This window comes from Talpa europaea, assembly GCF_964194135.1.
Source record: "Talpa europaea genome assembly, chromosome: 8".
Lineage (NCBI taxonomy): Eukaryota > Metazoa > Chordata > Mammalia > Eulipotyphla > Talpidae > Talpa > Talpa europaea.
This window is the reverse complement of record NC_140075.1, coordinates 94,359,828-94,382,503: the sequence shown is the minus strand read 5'-3', so window position 1 is coordinate 94,382,503 and position 22,676 is coordinate 94,359,828. Positions and strand designations below refer to the sequence as shown.

The window sequence follows — 22,676 nt, the reverse complement described above, 5'->3', positions numbered from 1 at the left end:
ATTTGAAGGGATAGTTGCAACCTCATGTTCATTGTAGCACTATGTAAAATAGCCGAGCTACAGAAATGACTTAAGTCTCAATGGCTTAAGATACAATGAGTGGATTAGGAAGAGGTGGTATACATATTCAGTAGAATACTCCTTGGCAATCAAATGATTAATTCTGGCCTTATGTGAAACCTGATGGAGCTGAAGGGGGTTATGCTAAGTGAAAAATGTCAGAAGAAGGAAGACAAATGTTGGATAATGTCACTTATATGTGTAATATAGAGAAACCAAACCAAGGCTCAGATGAAGCCAAACTACGAACCCTAAAAAGCTGATGATGAAATTGAGGTTACTGGAGAGGAAGGGGGAAAGGAGAGGCAAGACCAAAGTGGGGAGGGAACACAAGGAGCTGAGGTGTGAACTGTGCATGTTCGGCACTGGGTATGAGGTGGGGACACCTGAAAGGGGAGAGCCTGTATTTCTAAAGCAAACAATTTTGTAAGCCAATGCTACTTCAATTAAAATAAGAAAAAGAAAAATCATAAAATAAAATAATTCCTTAGATCTTACCACTTTTTTCTTTTAAAGAGTAACAGGGTTTCTCTTATATTCTCTTTTAAGCTCTTTGTTCTAAGAATAAATCGTTTATTTCATTTATTTAACTTCTTAAATTTTTGAGAATGAATGTTTTCAAGGTTCTCTTTATTACCCTTACAGTGGTCTGGGAAAGGACAAAAAAATAGGGTATTTTGCTTTGCTAATGGAGAGAGAAGTCAACATTCTAGATTTGCTTGTATTCCAGTTAGGTTCATTAGTCATCTCTTAGAGCTATTAATTTATACCAAACATTCTTTCAAATGAGCTAATGTCCCTAGGATTGACTGACATTATTTTTAGCATCAGAAAGAAATTTCTGTTAAACCAGTTAAATTAATGAGCTATTCTCCTTTGTGGTTTATTTATCTATTTTGTGCATCTGAGTTAATGGGGTTTGGGAAAGCTAAATAGTATGAGTGATTGTAAATAACTAATATAGTTATTGAGATCAAATCTAAATAGATTCTGATCTAAAAAGATAGTGATCTTGTAAGCTTTATTTCCTGTATTCTTCTTAATCCTTTTGTAGGGGTGAACTAATATTCTCAGTTATCACCCAGAAGACACTGGGTGTATTTTTTCAAAGCTATTTTTTTTTTTTCTTATGGTAGGGAAAGGTGATGGGGTAAGAGTAGAGATGGTACTTAGATCATAGACTCTAAGGAAAAATTTTAAGTCCCAGTTTCCCACTACCATAGAATCATTATCTGTGGACCGGCTTTGCCAGATTTTATGATTCTTTTCCCCTGCCTTCTCTGACCTGTTGTATTTAACAAGGTAATAACACTTCCAAATCCATAATCTCTGGTTATGGTAGCTCTACATCCCTCCCCTCCACTCCCATTTAAATTTAGCTATTGTTATCTCCATGATCATATAATTTAGTTCAATATTTATTGGGTACCTGTATGTTAGGCACTACATTGGAAAAAGGACAAAGAAGATAAAGTATACTCTTTTCCTGAAGGTTTGAAATTCTGAAATAGTCAGGAAACAATAGAGAAAAATAATTTAGTTTCAGATAAGTTAAAATAAATTTCACTTGTCTATTAACATGGCAGATCCAAAATTTAGTCAATCATATCACAAACTCCTCTTAAGTATTAGTTCTGATTTCTCTTTGGTTTAGATAAGAGATATCTTTCTACATTTCTTGGAATGGAGATATCTAGTGTTTGCAAACTCTGTCAGCTTCTGTTTGTTTGTGAAGACCTTCATTTTTCCTTCATATCTGAAGGAGAGCCTTGCATAAAATTCTTGGCTGGCTGATTTCATCTGATCACATTATTCCATTCTCTATTTGTCTGTATTGTTTCTTCAGAGAAGTTTGATGTTATCCTGATGGGTGTTCCTTTATAGGTTATTTTCTTCTTCCCCCTAGCCAATTTCAATATGCTATCTTTGTCTGGAACTTTTGGAAGCTTCACTACTATGTGTCTTAGTGTAGGTCTTCTGGTATCCTGGTATCCTGGTCTTCTTTTAGCTTCATGGACGTGTATGCTAAGTTCCTTCTCCTGGCTGGAGAAGTTTTTCCTCTATTACTTCTTTAAATAAGTTTGCCATTCTCCTCTCTCTCACTTCTCCCTCTGGGATACCCAATTATTCTCATATAGCCTTTCCTCATGGAGTCAGATAATTCCCAAAGTGTTTCTTCATTTTTTTCTTCTCCCTCCTGGATTCTTTGTGCATTATCATCTTCAAGGTAACTGATTAGGTCTTCCACTTGGTCTATTTTATTTCCATAGATTTATTCAGAATCTTTTAATCTTATCTATTGATCTTTTTATATTCTGTATTTTTTTTTTTTTTTTCTTATTTAAAGGTTCAACCCCAATGTAGGGCCTGCTGAAATCTATGAAGTGTTGCTGGGTCTGGGTCTTGCCAGTTCTACTTTGCTGCTTTCTGGGCTTGCTAGGCTGCTGGTGTTCACAACACCTGCCTAGGGAGGTCTGTTCCTTGCATACTGGGGTCCCTTTCCTCTAGAGGTTATTCCTAGTGTATGCTGCAGTTGTCTGGTTTCTTTCAGGTATTTCTGGGCTTTTTTTTTCTGCTAAAATTCAGCTGTGTGTATGTGGCATAGATGAGCCCAGCATTTTCACTCTGCCACCATCTTGTCCTGCCCTTCCCAAAAATATTTTTAAAAAATCACAGTAATTTCTGATTCTGCTTTTAAGCTTTGTATTTCTAGTAGATTCACTTTTCAATATTTCCAGATTGACCTAGAGGCTGCAAATGAAATTTTCTATAACCTAAGTAAAACAGGGAACAGGTAGTTTTTCAAGAATTCTCAGAAAAAAAGGGACTAAATTACCTTTCCTAAACCAGGGTTGAAATGACATTTTGACACATTCTGAATAAAAATGTCATGAGATGCTATCTTTAGAAATGTAAAAAAAAAAAAAAAAAACCTTGATTATCAAACACTTCCTGGTGATTAAAAATCACATGGAACTTTAGCAAGAAGAAGGGCTAGTCATGATGTCCAAATTCACTGAAATACTTCCCACACAGAGGTCGTCCATCATCTCAACGGCAGGGTGGGCATAATTCATTGTCCTAATTGACTAAGCATTGAGTGTGCACAGTTGAATATCTATGGCTAGTATCTAATATTCTTTGCTATATTCCTAGTGTGTAGAAAGGTTATTGGTTGCGATATTTCAATGTAATAAATGGAAGGCAATGCTTATTAATATCTAATTTTTAGTTCTTCATTCTCATTTTCTGTACTTGAACTATCCTGAGGCCAATTAATTATTTTTCCAGTTATCAGAATGTGATAAGATCTATACTCCATAATGTATAATTTAAAGTATAATTTAAAGTATACTTTTATTTGAAGCCCTGCTCATATCACCCACCCTCCCTTTTCTTTTTACCTCATTTCCTGTTGACATTACTGCAACCACTGGAAACTTATTAACTTCAACCTCTGTGACACCTACAGTTGCCAGAAGACCAATTTCTGAGGGGCCCATATGGGTTCCTTTGGCCAAAACACATTCTCCTCTTTTAATGTCATGGCCGATGGGTCTGAAAGTCAAAACAGAACCATAAGCAGTGTAACTAAGAATAATATTTTCTCAACTTAATGGGAAATTTTAGTGTCAGAGAAAGACACTCAAGGGAAGAAAAAAGTCAAGAGATGAGAAAGGAGAATAATAAAATGAAGTGATTCTGAAAATAGTATACTTTTTTAATTAAAAAATTAATCATACAAGTGAATAATGAAACAGGTTTGTATCTATTACTGCTATACAGGAATATTTTACTTCACATTTGAAAATTCTTTTACAAATTACTTTGTAATTTACTGTCAAAAACACCAATTGTAAACTTTCATTGATATAAGACAAGAATTTATATGAAAATATCTAGAGGCAATAACGATAAGCGTTCCATAGCTTGCTGACTTTGTGATAAGGACAAAAATGTTAACGAGGTTATAGTAAGGAAGATAATCTTCATTTGGACCACTTAAATGGGTCCAGTTCTGTGGCTGCAGAGGTCTATTCGTGTTAGTCTTCTGCCATAGGGATAGTAGAAGTATAGCTTTATTACAAGGAGAAGTTGAGTAGTATTAATGGAATCAGGGCAAACATATTCCAAAATAAGAAAAATAATTTAAAGTATAAGCACTACTTATGGTAGGACAGTGGTCTCATCTTTGTATATAAAGAATAGTAGATTCTTCCATTATGACTGAGCAGAAAGAAGGCTATGAGTTAACTGTGTAAATACTCACTTTTGGCATTATCTGTGTTAATACCAAATTCTGGATTATCTAGGGATAGGGTTGGATAATTTTGGATTATCTAGAAATAGGATTAATTGTAGATTATGTAGATTTATTTTACCTTCTCATATTGCTTTTGACTATTTCATTTACTTTTACAATCTTCATGAAAAAATTAGTAGGGTAGGGGATGCAAATTTAGAAAATTCATTTTGATGGTGTTAAAAGTCCTGAAAATTAATGACTAGTTGACTAAACTGTGTTATCATCATGAAGAATTCATAATCATTTCAAAACAAAAGTTAATTATACATCCTACATGTTATGAACTTACCTGATATCTTGGCCTGGCCGAGCTTGCACCAGAATTCGCACTTCAAGTTCCTCAGTACCCTACAATAAGAGCAAGTCATGTAATTTTGAACAGAACAATTTAACAAAATTTCTGATGAAAAGAATTTAGCTATTCAGATGCTTTTATCATCAGAGAGTCCCAGAATTTATACTAATATAAAGAAATGGAAAACCATTTGCTGAACCTTTGAACACAATGAATTTCTACTATGCGTTTGTAAAAAATTAGGCTTGATGCCAAGGAATAAACAAAGAAAATGTTTACACTTAAAAAAAGTACCGATTTAACTACTGACTCCAACTCAATATTAGAGAATGTAAGTAGTGTTCTCAAGGTAAAACTACACACACTCACACACACACATATGTATATATATTGCTACCCTAATATATATAATACATGTGCATGGAGATAACTGTCTCTTCTGTTCCCATGAATAATGGGTTCAATACTATGCCAAGGTTCTCAAATATCTGCAGAAATTTCAGAGGAGGACTAATAGTTTGTGTGGTAGTAGATTTCTATAAATTAATGGTGATCATCAATTTTACATTCATGGGCTGTGAATAATATTGTGACACTGGAACTGTGTCTTGTCATCTGGCAGAGTCTGTGAATGCATGTGTTCTGGATTTTAATGCTCTGCTGGCTTCCTTGATGCTAATAAATCTGCTGGACAGTTTTAACAGCAGGCAATGTGATCTATATGCTAGGGGTTCAATTTTATAAGCCTGACTTGTAGGAAGGTGATTAAAAAGAAAATCCCCAGGTAAGAAAGTGGCTGTTTCTTAGCTTGCTTGAATTTCACTATATACCCAGCCTAGGAGAATATATATTTCTTTTTACCTCCAGTTTTTAAAATTTAAGATATTTTAAACATCTTCAGAAAACAAGAGAGTCACTATAGCCTCAGTTTAAACTATTCTACCTTTATTAGTGTCTGATCCTCTAATTCCAACAATTGCCAATAGTTTCAGTAATATGAAGGCATAATTAGACCAAAAAAGATCTCCGGCTCCTTTCTTTTAGGCAATAGAGGGGTAACTGATATAAATTTACTATTGCCAGGCTTTCACTGGTAGCACAGAATTTTCCGAATTATAGAGAACAAGAGTTGAAAGGGTAGGTTGGATTAGAATATTAAAAATATTTAGCAACTATTCTTTGTTAAATTCTTCTTCATATTTTATCAGAAATAGTCATAAGCAAAGTTTTCAACCACAAGTTATGTCAGCAGTTAATATCTCTGGTCTTCTAACTTGAGGCTCTTCTAATTTGTTTGTATGCAGACATTATTGGATCAAATGTGCTCAAATTCTGCTATGATTTCAGTAATGATTATAAAAAGTCCCCTATAACAAAAGATTTTCAAGTCTAAGGCAAATCCTTAATTACTGGAGACCCATATACTATAATGTAAGATCCTAACTAACATAAGCAATAAAACTGGGTGACTCTCATAAATATGGAGAAAGTGGGCGTTAATTGTAATACTGCCATAGGAATGGAATGATAAGACCTGGTTATCACGTACATCATCAGATTCCCTGATAAGTTCGGTATCTTCCACTTGTACTACTGCATCAGCACCGCAGGGGATTGGAGCACCTGTTGTAACCCTCATGACTTGTCCAGGCATTACTGTTTGAGTTGGCTGGAAATACAATCATGTCAAAAAGAATTTATTTTGCTGCCACAAAGAATAATTCACAGGAGATGAAACATTTTTAGAAACAAGCATTAAAAGCAAAGTCTTACAGTCTTATTAATTTTGGGCCGAAGTAATAAGAGCTACCCATAAAGAGGTATACTTACACCAAGGAGGCTCTAATTTTAAGGTAATAACTATTAGATGTCTACTTGGTGTTCTGTTTTCCTTTTGAAGAACTGCCCCAATCACAGCATGGATAAGGATCTAATCATTACAGCGCCAAGATTAGCTTCAGAGACCTGCAAATGAATCTCCTAAATGGTTGAATATAGAGGTGAGGGAGCTATGATCACTACCAATGGCACCATCCTTCACCTATATACGTCCACAGCCCTCTTTATTTTTAGTATATATGGGAATATATGCTAAGCCAAGAAAAAAAAAGGCATGGCATGTAGCTTTCGCATAACCACCACATTTATTTATTTCCTGCTTTATTTTTATATAATGCTTTGAGTGCTTGACAATAGCAGAAGAGAAAAGTGTCTTGGCTTTCTTCTGCTTCTATTTAATGAGACTGGGGTTCTTTTCCTTAGCCTTTGCAATTCATTCAGATTAATATATGCTCTTTATTTCCTCTTAAATATGATGATATCCATAGCACATTTTAAGTTTGAAACTGTTAGGCTCTTCTCTTATTTACCTATGAACTACTGCTAAGGTTCGATTGAATTTGTTCTCAAGCTCTTGTGCAAGTTCTGGCAATATTTGTTTTTGAATTATGTAATTTAAGTAAATATTATATAAGTCAATGATATATGAGTGTGAAGTGTTATTTTCTTTTTTTTTTTAAATGGTACCTTTTCTTAAAAAGATTTATTTATTTTTATACAAGAACTGGGGTACAGGCCAGATGTGCAGGAGGGTGAGAGGATTCAACAGAGACAGAGTGGGAATGGAATAGGCAGACTGAAGAAATCCACTGCCGAAGGGAGCAGCGGGTGAGACTTGAGAGGTCTGCTTTGCCATGTGGGAATCTTGCTGGCCAGCCAGGATTGAACCGGCACTGCAGAGGTTGCGGACAGCTTCACAGCGTGGTGCTCAACCGCCTGTGCCACCAGGGAGGTCCCGAGTGTTATTTTCTATAAAAGTTAAACCTGTGGAATAACTCAATTAAAATATTCAGCTAAAAATAACTTTTCAAATTAGGTGTGGGTAAAGCATCTGTCCAAAATTGTAAAAATAAAGTAAAAATCTGAAAGGATTTATATTCAGATGCTTTGCAAATGCTCTTCAATTTTTCTCTAAAGAAACCCAAGCTGGAAATAACAGGTAGTGCCCTTTGGTTATGATCTATATAAAAAAGATCAGATAGAAAATCAAATATAGGTTTACCTGCTATCCAAAAGTAGATCTTTTTATTTGGTATTACTTGGTAGATTATCTTTTGGTAATGCTCAAAAAAATTTCTGTATAATGATAATAGTGTTTCCAGACTCTAAAAATTAACCTACCAAATCATATGAAAAAGGAAGGCTCTCCTTTCAAGTAGTGGAGCAAACCTTATCAAAATACAATACTTGCTTATTACATTATTGACAAATAAATGTTCATTTATTTAGTTAAATTTATATTTATTTAAAGATATAAAGTAATTCCCCACTTTAACTCATTTTCAATTAAATGGTAAATTACTGGCCTCAAAAGCATTAAATAAGAGAATTTCTATTTTACTTCCATTATGGCTCATTAGTGCTTTATTTCTTAATATAAATATATGTATTCCCATTTCCTGTTAAGATCACTAATGAGAAAATTCAATCTAAATGACATGCTAGAAAGGTTAAATAATTTTCTTCTTCTAAATTTCCTTGTTTGTAACACAAGTTGGGGAAAATCTGAGAAGACCACTCCAAAATTATAGTTCTATTTAGAATATTAATGTTTATATAGTAAAAATCAATCAGTTAAGAGAGCTGGAAAATGCTTGTGGCACATTTCTGAAACACACCACCACCACCATACCATATGTTAATAAAACCAGATTCTTTTTTTTTTTTTTAACTTTTTAGTTTTCTTATATCGTCATTCATTTTTTTTAATAGTATTTGATTTCTCCCCTCAGGTAGAGTTCCTGTAAATCTCCTACCACCATATCACCCATAAAATGTCACCATAGTCCATTGTGCTCTTCCTTCTCCTGTTTTGATCCCTGTCCCTTCCTTCCCCTGCTTTATGCCTCATATCTATAGTTTGCCTACATGTTTTGTCTTTTTTCCTTTTTGACACTGTTCAGCTTTCCTATATTCCTCCTATAAGTGATACCATCCGATATTTTTCTTTTTCCTTCTAACTTATTTCGCTGAGCATAATCCCTTCAGCTCTGTCCATGTTGCTGCAAATGGTATGAGTTTATCTTTTTTGATTGCTGAGTAGTATTCCATTGTGTATATATACCACATCTTGATCCAGTCATCTGTTAAAAAAAATTCTTTTGGTTCTTTCCATGGGAACTGTTCTTTAATCTCTTTGATAATGCACTTAATCCCTCTCTGATTTCTATTACAAAAATGGTATAAGTTTAGAATAGATGTCAAAAGTTCATGAAACAGAAATCTTTGCTGTCTTTCAGGTCTATGAATCTCACCTGTTCACCAGCTTGGGATTCTCCAATGATGAAACGATCTCCTGGTCCATCGGCAGCTGTAAGATGAACAGAACCAAGAATAAACATCAGAATGGACTTACAGCAAGGAATAACAATCTAGTGTTAGAATTCTAAAGTTTGACTTAAATAATCAGTAAATCTTCAGAAAAGTGGAACACTTTTCTAATCTCCTAGATTAGACAGGCTTATGTTACTATTGGTTTGATCTTTGGCATCCATAACTCACAAGAACCAACAGAGGTAGTACTAAATGTGCCCTTTTCTTGGTGCCGCTGGAGGTGGTCTTCCTGTTGCTTCATAATTTCAACATTTATACTTTTTAAAAAATAGGATATTCTTTTCACCTATCCTCCTAATAAATACCATCATATCCATGGATATGCACTTGTGACTTGTGTTTGCACAATCAGTGATATATAAATATATTATAATATATATTCATATTTCTCATTTTTTTAACAAAATTTCAAACTATTTCATTATATTTTATTCTTTATCACCCAGTCTGATCTTCATAATAACCTAATGAGGCAGGTAGAATATACGTCTTTTCATTATTTTACATTTGAAGGAAATGAATTGCAGAATGAGGGAACTCAGATTAAAAAAAAGTTAAATGTCATAAACAAGTTCTAGTTAATGGTAGAGTTAAGAACTAAAATCCAGTCCCTTAATTAATTAGATCTAATTAATTATTTGCCCATTTAGTGATGGGTAAAAGTGTTTTTCTGAATCAGGATATATAAGTAGTGGTATTTCAGATTTTCTAATGACTATTTTTAAATTGGAAGAAACACAGAATTAAGATGGAAAAATATATCCCATTTTATTCTTCTATATTTAGTATAGTAATGGTTGGAAAAAAATATTCTTAGAGAAAAATGTTTTCAAAGGGAATCTGATATGGACTTCAGACCAATACTACTAGGAAGACAATGCATATCTAACAAGCATTATGATCAATGACCATTACCTTCCTGTCATCTGCATACAGGAAAATTGAGTTCTACACAGAAAAGATAACACTTTTATATGACTATTTTAATTATTTGTAATCATGTTGATAAAAATAAGTATTTTTCTTGAAAAGAAAAATATGAAATGTGAAAATTATTATTTCTCTATGTGACTACAAAGTTTTTTTTCCAAAGCCAATACAATACTGTTTATATTGGGCAACCCTCTTCCCCTCTCCCCCCCCTTTTTTGGGGGGCACAGATGACTAGATGACTGTGGTTAACCTGATGTGGAGATGGAAACCCAATTAACATTGGGTTTCTTCTATATGCCAGATGTTGGATCTTGAACTATAAAAACATTATCTCAGTTAATAAACTATTGACTAATGTTTGGATCCTATTGTATTTTCCACATTTACTTGTAAAAATGAGAATAGTTTTCCTGAAATGCTACTCTCCTTATGCTGTTTTCAAGGTTTCTCTTTTTTAACTTAAAAAAAAATGAACAATTTAAAACACATATAGCAGTCATTGCTTCAACAACAATTTTATCTATGCCTCCAGTTATTTTTGCAATATTTTATTTTATTATTTTTTATCAGGTGACATATTTTTGCAATATTTTAAAGCAAACCATGACTTTCTAACTGTAAAACATAAAAAGGTCAGTTACCTTTCAGAGCTGAACATTAACTGCCTATTAATTGATGCAGTTATTTGAATACACTTATCTTTAATCATTTCTCTACTGGAACAATTACCATTTGCCATCTTCCATAAGCAACCTAAACATTTTCTCATTTTGCTCCTGAACGAGGGCAGATTAGCATAGTTGTAGAGTAAAACAAAGCTGAATCTAAATCCTGGTTCTACCTATTTTAAGCCTCAGAACTTTTGGCAAATTAACCTCTCTAACTTTCAATTTTCTTGTTGACAAAAATAGGTATGATCATACCTAAAAAGTAATATCTTTTACAAATGAGTGGACAAAGAAAGTGTGGGATATATAGATACACAATGAAACACTACTCAACTTTAAAATGATGAAATTTTGTCATTTGTGACAACATGGATGGAACTGGAGGAGGTTATGCTAAGTGAAGTAAGTCAGAAGAGCACTGTGATTTCACTCATGTGTGGAATATAAAGAAAAAAGCAAAGGTACAGATAACACCACACCAAAATAAACTCTTGAAATCTGACCACACAACTCAGGCTATCACAAGGGGAGGTTGAGGTAGGGTGCAAAATGTGGAAGGGGCCCAATAGTCTATGGTGGAGGATTATTCCAGCTTTGGTGGTGGGTATGGTGTCATAACATATATTTGAAGAGGTGAGATCCTACATACCTAAAACATACAATGTTGTAAACCAATGTAACCTCAATAAAAGAAAATTAAAAATTAAAGATAATATCTAAATATTAAAAATAAAACTTTCAAAAGTTTGTATTCCTTTCACTCATTCACTAAATTTATACTGAGTGTCTTCCATGCCCCAAGTGTCAGATTAATTGTTGGGACAGAATAGAGAATAAAACCAAACTATTATTTTGCAGCAGGGACCTTTCTTGCTGGAGACTGTGTGAACCAGCAGGAGGCTCACCAAGGAGACAGAGGTAAGCTGGGAGGCTTGCCCATGCTGGGCGCCTTCTAGCCTGCAGTTCCAGCCCAGAGGGGAGCAGCACCCACCGCTGGGGCAGACCGGGCATGCAGGGGAGCGCGTCGCCAGCACCGGCATTTTGCAGCAGGGACCCTTCTTGCTGGAGACTGTGTGAACCCAGCAGAAGGCTCACCTAGGAGACAGAGGTTAAGCTGGGAGGCTTGCCCACACCGGGCACCTTCTAGCCTGCAGTTCCAGCCCAGAGGGGAGCAGCACCCACCGCTGGGGCAGACCGGGCGTGCAGGGGAGCTCGTTCCCGCATCGCCATTTTGCAGCAGGGACCTTTCTTGCTGGAGACTGTGTGAACCAGCAGAAGGCTCACCAAGGAGACAGAGGTAAGCTGGGAGGCTTGCCCATGCTGGGCGCCTTCTAGCTTGCAGTTCCAGCCCAGAGGGGAGCAGCACCCACCGCTGGGGCAGACCGGGCGTGCAGGGGAGCGCGTCGCCAGCACCGGCATTTTGCAGCAGGGACCCTTCTTGCTGGAGACTGTGTGAACCAGCAGAAGGCTCACCGAGGAGACAGAGGTTAAGCTGGGAGGCTTGCCCACACCGGGCACCTTCTAGCCTGCAGTTCCAGCCCAGAGGGGAGCAGCACCCACCGCTGGGGCAGACGGGGCGTGCAGGGGAGCTCGTTCCCGCATCGCCATTTTGCAGCAGGGACCTTTCTTGCTGGAGACTGTGTGAACCCAGCAGAAGGCTCACCGAGGAGACAGAGCAGGGACCTGTCTTTGCTGGAGACTTGTGAACCCAGCAGAAGTTCCCCAGAGGAGCCAGTGGTGAGCTGGGAAGGTCGCCCAAGATGCCGGCCAGTACCAGCAACACAGTGTCACAAGGAATACGGCAAATTAGAAAACAGGCAGTAGGGAGTAGAAAAACAACATGCAACCCAGCAACGCCTCAGCAAAATAGCACACCACAAAAAGAAAACCATCTACCAGATTGCAACGACAGTAACTTGGAAGAACTTCTGAGCCTTCCAGATAGAGAATTTAAAATTGCTGTGATTAAAAAACTGACAGAAGTCATAAAGGAAAACAATGATAAGGGGAAAATAATTAATGACCAGAAGAATGAAATTGAGTCCCTAAAGAGGGAAGTAAAAGAAATGCAGGAGATCAAAGAATTAATGGAGACGCTAAAGAACTCTGGGAAAAGCAGTGAAAGCAGAATAGATGAAATGGAAGAACGAATAAGTACTCTTGAAGACACAGAAATAAAAAGAAATAAAACAGAAAAGGAAGGAGAAGTACGAAGGAAAAAGACCGAAGAAAGACTTCGGGAACTATCTGACTCCATGAGGAAAGGAAATATAAGAGTTATAGGAATCCCAGAAGGAGAGGAGAGAGATGTAGGAACAGAGAAAATATTCATGGATATAATTGAAGAGAACTTCCCAAACGCTAAGAAGGATCTGAAAATTGATATACAAGAAGCACGAAGAACACCAAACTTCCATGACGAAAGGAAAAATACAGCAAGACACATAATAGTAAAGCTCCCAAGAATCCAAGACAAAGAAAAAATAATGAAACTAACAAGAGGGAAGAAACAGATAACATTCAAAGGGAAACCAATCAGACTGACATCAGACTTCTCTGAAGAAACACTATGGGCAAGGAGAGAGTGGAGGGACATAGTCAACAGACTCCAAGAAAACAGATGCCAACCAAGAATACTCTATCCCGCAAAGCTCTCCTTCCTCTTTGAAGAAAGAATATGGACCTTCCCAGACAAACAGAAACTCCGGAATTTCATTGCGACTAAACCCCCACTCCAAAAAATACTACAAGGAGTCCTAAAGCCAGAACCTCAGAGGGACGAATAACAACAAAAGAAGGCCAAAGAAAGTTATTAAAAGAATAAATAAATAAAATCAAAGGAAAGACAAACACAATGGCAAATACAGATGCTAACATATCAATACTAACTCTAAATGTAAATGGACTAAACTCTCCAATAAAAAGACACAGAGTTGCAGGCTGGATTAAGAAACAAAACCCAACCTTTTGCTGTCTCCAGGAAACACATTTAGCTGCAAAAGATAAAAATAGACTCAAAGTTAAAGGATGGAAAACAATTCTACAAGCAAATGGACCAAAAAAGAAGGCAGGAACAGCTATACTCATATCAGATAAAACAGATTTCAAACTTAAAAAGATAAAAAGAGACCCCAGTGGTCATTACATTATGATCAAGGGGATAATACTTCAAGAAGAAATAACACTCATTAACATATATTCACCAAACGAAGGAGCACCAAAATATATCAGACAACTATTGGCATCTCTGAAAACAGACATCAGAGAAAACACATACGTAGTGGGAGACTTCAACACACCACTATCAACAATGGATAGATCAACAAGACAAAAAATAAGTAAAGACACTAAAGCTCTAAATAAGGATCTAGAGTGCTTAGGCTTAACAGACATATATAGAACACTAAACCCAAAAAAATCTGAGTATACATTTTTCTCAAGCGCACACGGATCATTCTCTAGGATCGATCATATACTGGGGCACAAGACAAACATCAACAGATACACCAAGATTGAAATCATACCAACCATATTTTCTGACCATGAAGGCATCAAACTAGAAATAAACCATAAAGAGAAGGCAAGGTATTCTCCTACCTCGTGGAGATTGAAACCCATACTACTGGAAGTCCACTGGACTAACGAGGAGATAAAAGAAGAAATTAAAAAATTCTTTGAATTGAATGACAAGGAGGACACCAATTTCCTAAATGTATGGGATGCAGCAAAAGCAGTAATAAGAGGAAAATATATAGCAATAGATGCTCACATCAAGAAACAAGAAAGAACTCAAAGAAACAACCTAATCTCGAAACTCAAAGATCTAGAAAAAGAACAACAAAAAGCCCCAAAACCAGTAGAAGAAAAGAAATAATAAAAACCAAAGCAGAAATAAATGAAATCGAAACTAAAAAAACAATCCAAAAGATCAATGAAACCAAGAGCTGGTTCTTCGAAAAAATAAATAAAATAGATAAACCCCTTGCCAGGCTCACAAGGGCAAAAAGGGAGAAAGCACAAATAAATAGGATAATAAATGAAAGAGGAGAAATCACAACGGACACAGCAGAAATCAAAAGAATTATTAATAACTACTATGAACAGTTATATGGAAACAAGTTTAACAATCTAGAGGAGATGGACAAATTCCTACAACTCTACAATCACCCAAAGCTAGATAAAGAAGAAATAGAACACCTAAACAGACCAATTACAAGCAGCGAAATTGAAATGGTAATCAAAAACCTCCCCAAAAACAAAAGTCCAGGACCTGATGGATTTACAAATGAATTCTACCAAACATTCAGAGACGAATTGGTACCTATCCTTCACAAACTCTTCCAAAAAATTGAGAAGGAAGGTATAATACCTAACACGTTCTATGAAGCCAACATTACACTAATACCAAAACCGAACAAGGACAACACAAAAAAGGAAAACTATAGGCCAATCTCCCTAATGAACACTGATGCAAAAATCCTCAATAAAATTTTAGCTATCAGAATCCAACAGTGTATCCATAAGGTAATTCACCACGACCAAGTAGGATTCATTCCAGGGACACAAGGATGGTTTAACATCCGAAAATCAATCAACGTTATCCAACACATCAACAAAAAGAAATATAAAAACCATATGATAATATCAATAGATGCTGAGAAAGCTTTCGACAAAGTGCAACAACCATTCATGATAAAAGCCCTTGAAATTCTTGGGATACAAGGAACGTACCTCAACATCATAAAGGCCATCTATGACAAGCCAACAGCCAGTATCATTCTCAATGGTGAAAAGCTGAAAGCAATTCCATTAAGATCTGGAACAAGACAAGGATGTCCACTTTCACCACTGCTTTTCAATATAATACTGGAAGTCCTAGCCAGAGCAATAAGACAAGAGAAAGACATCCAAGGAATCCAAATAGGAAAAGAAGAAGTCAAACTATCACTCTTTGCAGATGATATGATAATATACATAAAGAACCCCAAAAACTCCACAGAAAAACTAATTCAACTCATCAATCAGTTCAGTAAATGGCAGGATACAAAATCAACACGCATAAGTCAGTAGCCTTCCTATATACAAACAATAAATCTGAAGAAGAAGAAATCAAAAAAACCATCCCTTTTATTATTGAAACAAAAAAAATCAAATATTTGGGAATAAATCTAACAAAAGAGGTAAAGGACCTATACAAAGAAAACTATAAAACACTGTTAAAAGAAATAGAAGAAGACACAAAGAAATGGAAAGACATCCCCTGCTCATGGATTGGGAGAATAAACATTATTAAAATGGCCATCCTACCAAAAGCAATATACAGATTCAATGCTATTCCAATCAAAATTTCAATGTTATTCTTCAAAGAAATAGAACAATTATTGATGAAATTCATATGGAATCACAAAAAACCCCGAATAGCCAAAGCTCTCCTGAAAAAAAAAAGAAGGGAATGGAGGCATCACACTCCCAGACTTCAAACTCTACTACAAAGCCATAATCATCAAAACTGCATGGTATTGGAACAAGAACAGACATACAGACCAATGGAATCGAATAGAAAATCCAGAAATAAACCCACAGATTTATGGTCAACTAATCTTTGACAAAGGAGCAAAGACTATGCATTGGAGCAAAGAAAGTTTGTTCAATAAATGGTGCTGGGAAAACTGGGTCGCTACATGCAAAAGAATGAAGCTTGACCACTACCTCACACCATATACAAAAATCAACTCAAAATGGATTAAAGAACTAGACATAAGACCTGAAACCATAAAATACATAGAAGGAAATATAGGCGAAACACTACGTGATTTGCATATCAAAGACATCTTTACAGACACATCACCCAAAGCAGTGATAGTGAAGGCAAAGATCAACAGCTGGGACTACATCAAATTAAAGAGCTTCTGCACAGCAAAAGAGACAATAACAAAAACAAAGAGAAACCCCACCAACTGGGAGAACATTTTTGCACCCAACACTAATGATAAAGGACTGATCACAAAAATCTGCAAAGAGCTGATGAGACTCAACAACAACAAAGAAAATAATCCAGTCAAAAAATGGACAGAGGAACTAAAAAGAAACTTCTCTGAAGAGGAAATGCGAATGGCCAACAGGCATATGAAAAAATGTTCAACATCACTTGCAATCAGGGAAATGCAAATCAAAACTACCATGAGATACCATCTTACACCAGTGAGAATGGCACATATTATAAAAAATAGCAACAACAAATGTTGGCGAGGTTGTGGAGAAAAAGGAACTCTTCTGCACTGTTGGTGGGAGTGCAAACTGGTCCAACCACTATGGAGAGCTGTGTGGAGATTTCTGGACCTACTAAACATAGAGCTTCCACAGGATCCAGCAATTCCACTTCTAGGTATTTACCCAAACATCAATTCCAAAGAACACCTGCACCCCTATGTTTATAGCAGCACTGTTTACAATAGCTAAGCTTTGGAAACAGCCCAAATGCCCAAAAATAGATGACTGGATCAAGAAGATGTGGTACATATATACCATGGAATATTACTCAGCATTCAAAAAAGATAAACACATGCAATTTGCAGCAACATGGATGACGCTGGAAGGGATCATGCTCAGTGAAATAAGCCAAAAAGAAAAAGAAAAATACCGGATGGTCTCACTCATAGCAGGGATCTAGAAAACTTAAATAAGGGACCAGGAAAATGAATAACTATAAGAAAGTGAAAATCAAAATCAACAAAAACTATGAACCAGAGACACTTTTTGGGGGGTGGGGGGCGGGAGGGGAGGGATTGGGTTCAGAATGGGGGGATTGCAATTGTATGGGGAATATAAAAATAAAATTTATTAATTAAAAAAAAAACAAACTATTGCTTCTATTCCAATGTAGTACAGTGCATTGTAATGTTTTTCAAACTCTAGATCATAAGTGGAGTTTAGTTGTAAAGTTCAATATATAAACAGAAATTTTAATGACAAAGAATAGAATATATATTTCAATGTAAGCATAATTTCATGAAACCTGCCTTTGTATAGATGTATGTGTATATTTATATGTATTGTGTATGTAATATAGGTGTATACATGTCATTGACTATGATATACAACATGTAAGTACAAAATAAGAAAACCTCTGTAAAGGAAATGAGCATGGTTTTATGGGAGCACACAATGAAAGTATTTGAACTACACCAGAAGTTCAGGGAAATCCACCCTGATAGAAAGATTTTTGATTTGGAGATGAATAAGAGCTAAGTAGGCAAAAGGGATGTGTGTAGTGTGTGAGAGAGAAAGATAAAGAGAGGTAGAGAAATGCTCCAACCAAAGAGCATCAACTAAAGATTGAACAATATATGCAAAGGTCTCTGGTTCATGTCCTATTTATATCTTATATTTTAGCTGTTCTCAATTTCTAGTATTATTGTTCCCCAAGAGTTCCAAGATAATTCATTTCAATTTCCAAACATATGCTTCTTCACTGCTTGGAGTTTCCATTTCCCTAGAGTGTTCTTTCCTGACCCCTGCTTCTGATTAAAGACAGCATTTAAGATTCAGGTTGTGTCACCTGTATGGAGTCATGTCTGACACCCCTTCCCTCAAGAGTCACTATTTTATCTTTTGTTTTCCCAGAGTATTTCTGAAATTACTCTAATTATGACTCCCTAATGTATTTGCAATTATTTGTTTACTTGTCCAGGGGAATCCCTCACACTTGCTGCATAAAAAGTATTCAATACATTTTTCAATATGTGGAGTATTCAAATGTTCAAGAAATGAATGAGTGTGGCTCCTATGTATCTTTTTAGAAAGATGTACGCAGGAATGAATAAATAAATATTTTCCAACAGAAAAATGCTATACTTTAAATGCATTTCATTTTCCGCTGATTCATGTGTTTAGTTTCCTTCATACTTTGAGTCAATATTCACTATCTTCAGAATGTTAAGAAAGACTGATTAATTCTATATAATACAGATTATGTTGTTGTGTTTAGCATTAATTCATCACTGATGATCAACAAGTATTTGTTAAAAGAACAAAAAAATGAATTTGGCATTTCCACAATACTTAGGTGAAATGTTTGCAAATTTATTCATATGTATTGGTATTGTGCTTTGTAAATTTTCTAAAATTATTTCATAAGTGTGTATATTTCATCTGAATCAGCTAGCATCTGACTCCTTAGTGGTAGGATTACTTCATTTCTATTTTAAACCCTCTGCTCTTCAATCCTTCTGTCTCCTATTCCCTCAAACATGCAAAAGCATACACTCAAATTGCTTACATCAATGCTTTGCACAAATGACCCAAATAAATGTTACTGAATACTAAGTGGCTAGAAATCATTTGGAGTAAAATTTTTCATGTAATGTCAGTGAGACCAGTATGTAAAAAAGCCCTTAGCTGATTCTAAGCTGCAAAAGTCCTTGTCATCAGGAAGGATGCACAGACTGGGGAGGGGCTATGTGCTATTATTAAACTATATTCTCCACATTGCCCCAAACCTTTCCATCTGGGAAATGTCTATATTTGCTGGCTAAGGTAGCTCAGTCAACTAACATTATAGGAGGTTCCTGGTACCAACAGGAATCATTTTTATTATTTTCCTTTTAACAGTGCTTCTAAACTTTCAACATGCATGCAAATTATCTGGAGGACTTGTTAAACTAGAGAGTCTGATTCAGTAGATCTGGCATAAAGTCGATGCTGTTGGTTCATGTACTTCTTTTGAGGAGTATAAACAAATACAAACAACTTTAGATTATAAAAAACTAAGAAAAAATAAGTAAAACGAAGTCTTGATTTTATATTGTCACTAGGCTCACTATTTCTTATAAAGATAGAAAAATAAACACCAACCTATCTAACTTGCTGATAATTATTTGAAAATAGCTACTAAAGAGACAGGTGAAAAAAAGTTGTCATTTTCATAATCAATTCTTCAAGCTTGGGTTGGAGGGAGCAAAAGCGGCAGTATAATGGCACATGAACCTAAAGTTTAGAGAAAAAGGTAAAGAAACTATGTATGCCCCAGGATACCATTAGATAAGATGGAGGAATTGTGAAGATTTCTGCAAAAGCCTAGATGCTCCCCTACTGTTCTAATTCTGACATTTCTGCTAATATGTTTTCTGCTTTGTAACTATAGAATTTAATTTGATATAATAAAATACAAACCAAATCTTAATTCAAATGCATTATATAACTAATTCATAATGTTTAATGCTAGACCCTGAAGCTATTCTCACTTTCATTTATTTTTAAGGTCTAGAAAATACCTATTCATATTTATGTTTTTTTTTTTTTTTATAGAGGCATGCTTTTATTTATTTATTTGTTTGTTTGTTTGGTTATACAAGCACTGGGTACAGTCAGAAGCGCGGGAGGGTGAGAGAATTCACCAGAGCCAGAGCGGGAAGCAGAGCAGGCAGAAGGACCAAAGTACACTGCTGAGGGGAGCAGCGGGCGGCAGGAGAGGTCTGCAAGCCATGTGGGACCCTCCTCCGGTGGTGGCCGGGGAGCAGCCCGGGAATGAACCGGCGCTGCAGAGGCTGCGGGCAGCTTCGCAACCCAGCGCTCAACCGCTGCGCCACCGGGGAGGCCCCATATTTATGTTTATTTGAAGATTTCTGACTATATCATTTGATATAAAATTGGTAACACTATTTATTGTAGAAGGGTATAGAGTATGATTTTCCCCAAGCCATTTGCCATACAATTATCTCCTTCCTTCCTTCCTTCCTTCCTTCCTTCCTTCCTTCCTTCCTTCCTTCCTTCCTTCCTTCCTTCCTTCCTTCCTTCCTTCCTTCCTTCCTTCCTTCCTTCCTTCCTTCCTTCCTTCCTTCCTTCCTTCCTTCCTTCCTTCCTTCCTTCCTTCCTTCCTTCCTTCCTTCCTTCCTTCCTTCCTTCCTTCCTTCCTTCCTTCCTTCCTCCCTCTCTCTCTCTTTCTCTCCTTCTCTCTTTCCATTTTTTTTTTTTTTTTGTGGGACCCTAGCTGGCGGCTGGGGAATGAACCAGTGCTGCAGAGGCTGCAGGCAGCCTCACAGCCCAGTGCTCAACTGCTGCGCCACCAGGGGAGGCCCCAATTATCTCATTTCAATTTCAATATGTGAACTCACTTTAAGCCTCTTGAGATACTTTACAGCTATTCATTTATTTTCAATAAGGAGTTTCCTCATTTCCATGTTAGTATAAATAAATTGAGGCTATAGAGACACTGTAACTTTCAGAAGTCCTAGGAAATGTCTTTGATGGGAATAAGGCAGAAAGATTAAGAATGTGTTTAATTAGGGAACCAGACCGCATACAGCAAAATGATAGGCAATGGGGTAATATTATTTATGCGTTAACTAAAAATGATGACTATAGAAAGAGTTGCCATAGTAGCAAGAGCAGATGAGCACAACAGGATTAACACTTGAAATTACACTGAGGAATTAAATCAGATGACTTGTTTGAGAATTTTGATTTTGCTGACTTTCCTTTTGGAAAGCAGGAGGTTGTGAGTAGGGGAGATGAGTAAGAAGGCATTTTATAGTCATTATCTTCCAGGAGAAAAAGTCCTATTTATTGTTAATCTTGGGAAAAAACATTATTTCCTTGAAGATAGTATTTTAAGCTTTTTGGAATTAAATAAAGTTAATTATTACAAATTATCTATCTGCTCACATGAGTAAGACTCCCAAATCATGAGACCTCTTTTTCATCCAATTATTATGTAGTGGAAAGCAACAGGCTGTCAGATCTGTTGGATATCCAGCTGGTGCCAAAGAAGATGTAATAGACATAATAGAAAGGTCAAAACATTGTTTTCATTAAAGAATAAGAACTAGCTCCTCTAGTTCAATTGGTATATATTTTACAATGGAAGGAAGTATAACAAAATATTAACACGGCTAGGAGATAATGGACACATTAAAATTTGCTTACTGATTTTCTGTATTCTCCATAAGCATATGTTTCAAATCAGAATAAAAAAAAACTTTAAGATTGACTTTATCTGACTGGCAGGGATTTCTCTTAATATATCCTCCAGAATTATATTTTTACACATGATTCTCTGAATAATTACTAGTTGGCGCATAAATTTCCCTTTTTCTAAATCATCCCCAAACAAGTTCTGAAAGAATAAACTTTTCAAATTGAACATTTTCAAGAAAGCTGAAGTTGGGATTCTCAGACATTTTTTTGCCTTTATTAACATCTAGAAAGGAATTATGAGACAATGGGCACCACATTCAAGGATGGTGTGAATGCATCAAGAGGATGATTGCTTAACTAGTGGGATGGGAGAGAGAAATCTTAAAATATTGTATTGATTTTAATTGGTAATATACTACTTCATTATTTTTTCAACTTTCATTTTTCAAATTCATTCCCTACTAAATGCAGTTTCAGGATTATTAGGATACTAGTTTTCCTGTTATTTATATCATCATCACTTGATTCAGGCTTTCTTTACATCCTCTATTCCCTCCTTCTCTCCTCCTATTTTTTTTTTTTTTTAAAGATTTATTTATTTATACAAGCACTGGGTACAGTCAGAAGCGTGGGCGGGTGAGAGAATTCACCAGAGCCGGAGCGGGAAGCAGAGCAGGCAGAAGGACTGAAGTACACTGTTGAGGGGAGCAGCGGGCGGCAGGAGAGGTCTGTGTGCCATGTGGGACCCTCCTCCAGTGGCCGGGGAGCAGCCGGGGATTGAACCGGCGCTGCAGAGGCTGTGGGCAGCTTCGCAACCCAGCGCTCAACCGCTGCGCCACAGGAGAGGCCCTCCTTCTCTCCTCCTTTTTAAAGTTGCTCCTATCTCTTATTTCCTTAGTTTTTTTTTTTTTTTTTTTTTACTGTCATGGTTTTTCAACCCACATACCTTAAAGCAAGTGATCCTCCAATTGGTTTGGAGTTTTATTCCATATGTTTCTGAAGGACACTGGCTTAGTGATCCAAAGCAAGTTAGCAACCTCTACAACTACAGGATTAGCAATGCTCACAGGTGCCACTGGTTACTACTGGAAGGTCTAAGGCAAAGGCA

The 22,676-nt window shown here is 36.2% G+C and overlaps 1 protein-coding gene across 9 annotated transcripts in view; it reads right to left on the bottom strand.

The window, feature by feature from the left end:
• Positions 1–22,676, bottom strand: part of GPHN (gephyrin) — a gene marked incomplete at both ends in the record, with an annotated part of 440,211 nt that overhangs the window by 60,045 nt on the left and 357,490 nt on the right. For all 9 annotated transcript variants that reach the window (XM_084239836.1, XM_084239843.1, XM_084239839.1 and 6 more), the window contains 4 exons: positions 3,465–3,618; positions 4,656–4,714; positions 6,211–6,330; positions 8,975–9,030. In XM_084239836.1, the coding sequence (XP_084095962.1) occupies positions 3,465–3,618; positions 4,656–4,714; positions 6,211–6,330; positions 8,975–9,030 (389 nt within the window). The remainder of the gene's footprint in view (positions 1–3,464; positions 3,619–4,655; positions 4,715–6,210; positions 6,331–8,974; positions 9,031–22,676) is intronic.